The sequence below is a fragment of the Penaeus monodon genome, chromosome 23 (assembly GCF_015228065.2).
Source record: "Penaeus monodon isolate SGIC_2016 chromosome 23, NSTDA_Pmon_1, whole genome shotgun sequence".
Lineage (NCBI taxonomy): Eukaryota > Metazoa > Arthropoda > Malacostraca > Decapoda > Penaeidae > Penaeus > Penaeus monodon.
Window position 1 is genome coordinate 11,321,556 of NC_051408.1, and position 1,204 is coordinate 11,322,759.

Here is a 1,204-nt window from a genome sequence, read left to right on the forward strand (position 1 = left end):
AGGAATCTAGAGAGTGAGGCGGCCGAGCCCTCTATACGGGATACCCGGGCAAAGCTAGACTTGGTAAATCTCACTAACTCATCCACGCGAACGCGGCCGCTGAACGAATTGCCGCGGCCGTTCGCCCACAATTACTCCGTCCTGTTCTGCATCCACCATGGCATCGCGGACGGCATGACCATCACGAGAATCTGCGGTTTCCTCCGGGCGATTCTAGACGACATCTTGTCGGGTCGCTCCGTCGACGCGGCGGAGCAGCTGGGCGAGCACGTTGCATACGACGCTGCCATGGCGCTATACGCTGCGGAGGAGCAGAAGCTGAAGGACGACCCTGCTCTCTTGGAGAAGGCAATGAAGGAGTTTGCAGAGGGCGAGAGGATGCGTCCGCTCCTCCTGGATGTCCTGCCGCGACCCCAGGGCGGCGAGGCTACCACCGGCAGCATTTCTTTTCGCCTCAACGAGGATGAAACGAAGGCTCTCGTCAGCTGCTGCAAGAAGGTGAAGGTGTCTCTAAACAGCTACTTTACCAGCGCCATCAACGTCGCCCTCATCGATTTCCTGGAGAGCCTGGGCGTGAGGAGGGACGCCTACGAGTTCCGCGCGGGACACGACATCAGCCTGCGCCGCTACTACGGCGGAGACACGTCCCGCACCCTCGGCGTCCACCTGCCCACCTTCGGCTTCCGCTTCGTGTACAGAGCGACGGCCAACCTCTACCGGGAGTTCTGGGCGTCGACGAGGGCGTTCCACAAGAGGTTCCACGACGCGCTACTCAAGGGGGAGCCTCTGCGGGCGGTGGTGCTCCGGCAGAAGGACGCTTCCCAGTTCGACGACATCAAGGGCTTCTACAGCGACCAGGGCGAACCGAACTATTACTACACGATCTCCAACCTCGCCGATGTGACGGAGGCGCTGTCGAAGGAGGGCGACAACGTGCAGATCACGCAGATGGACCGCTACGTGGCGCTCAGGAACAAAAAGTGCTTCATGTGCTTCAGCATCCACACGTTCAGGGACCAAGTGACTGTCAACATGCTCTACTCGACCCACTACTTCAGCGAAGAGAACGCGATCCGGTTGGCTGACCTTGTGTACACGAGTATCATCACGAGGATTGTGGTCGACGAGAAACTGGCGTAGGCCCTTATCTTGTGAAGAGCGATGTGTGTATCGCTCACTTTCCCTTCCTCTCTCTGTGTGTCTG

The 1,204-nt window shown here is 59.3% G+C and overlaps 1 protein-coding gene across 1 annotated transcript in view; it reads left to right on the forward strand.

Moving 5' to 3' along the window:
* The window catches only part of LOC119587794, a gene marked incomplete in the record, with an annotated part of 5,114 nt that extends 3,910 nt beyond the window's left edge, over window positions 1–1,204 (forward strand). Inside the window, 1 exon segment of the mRNA XM_037936492.1 lies at window positions 1–1,204. Coding sequence (XP_037792420.1) covers window positions 1–1,140 — 1,140 coding nt within the window.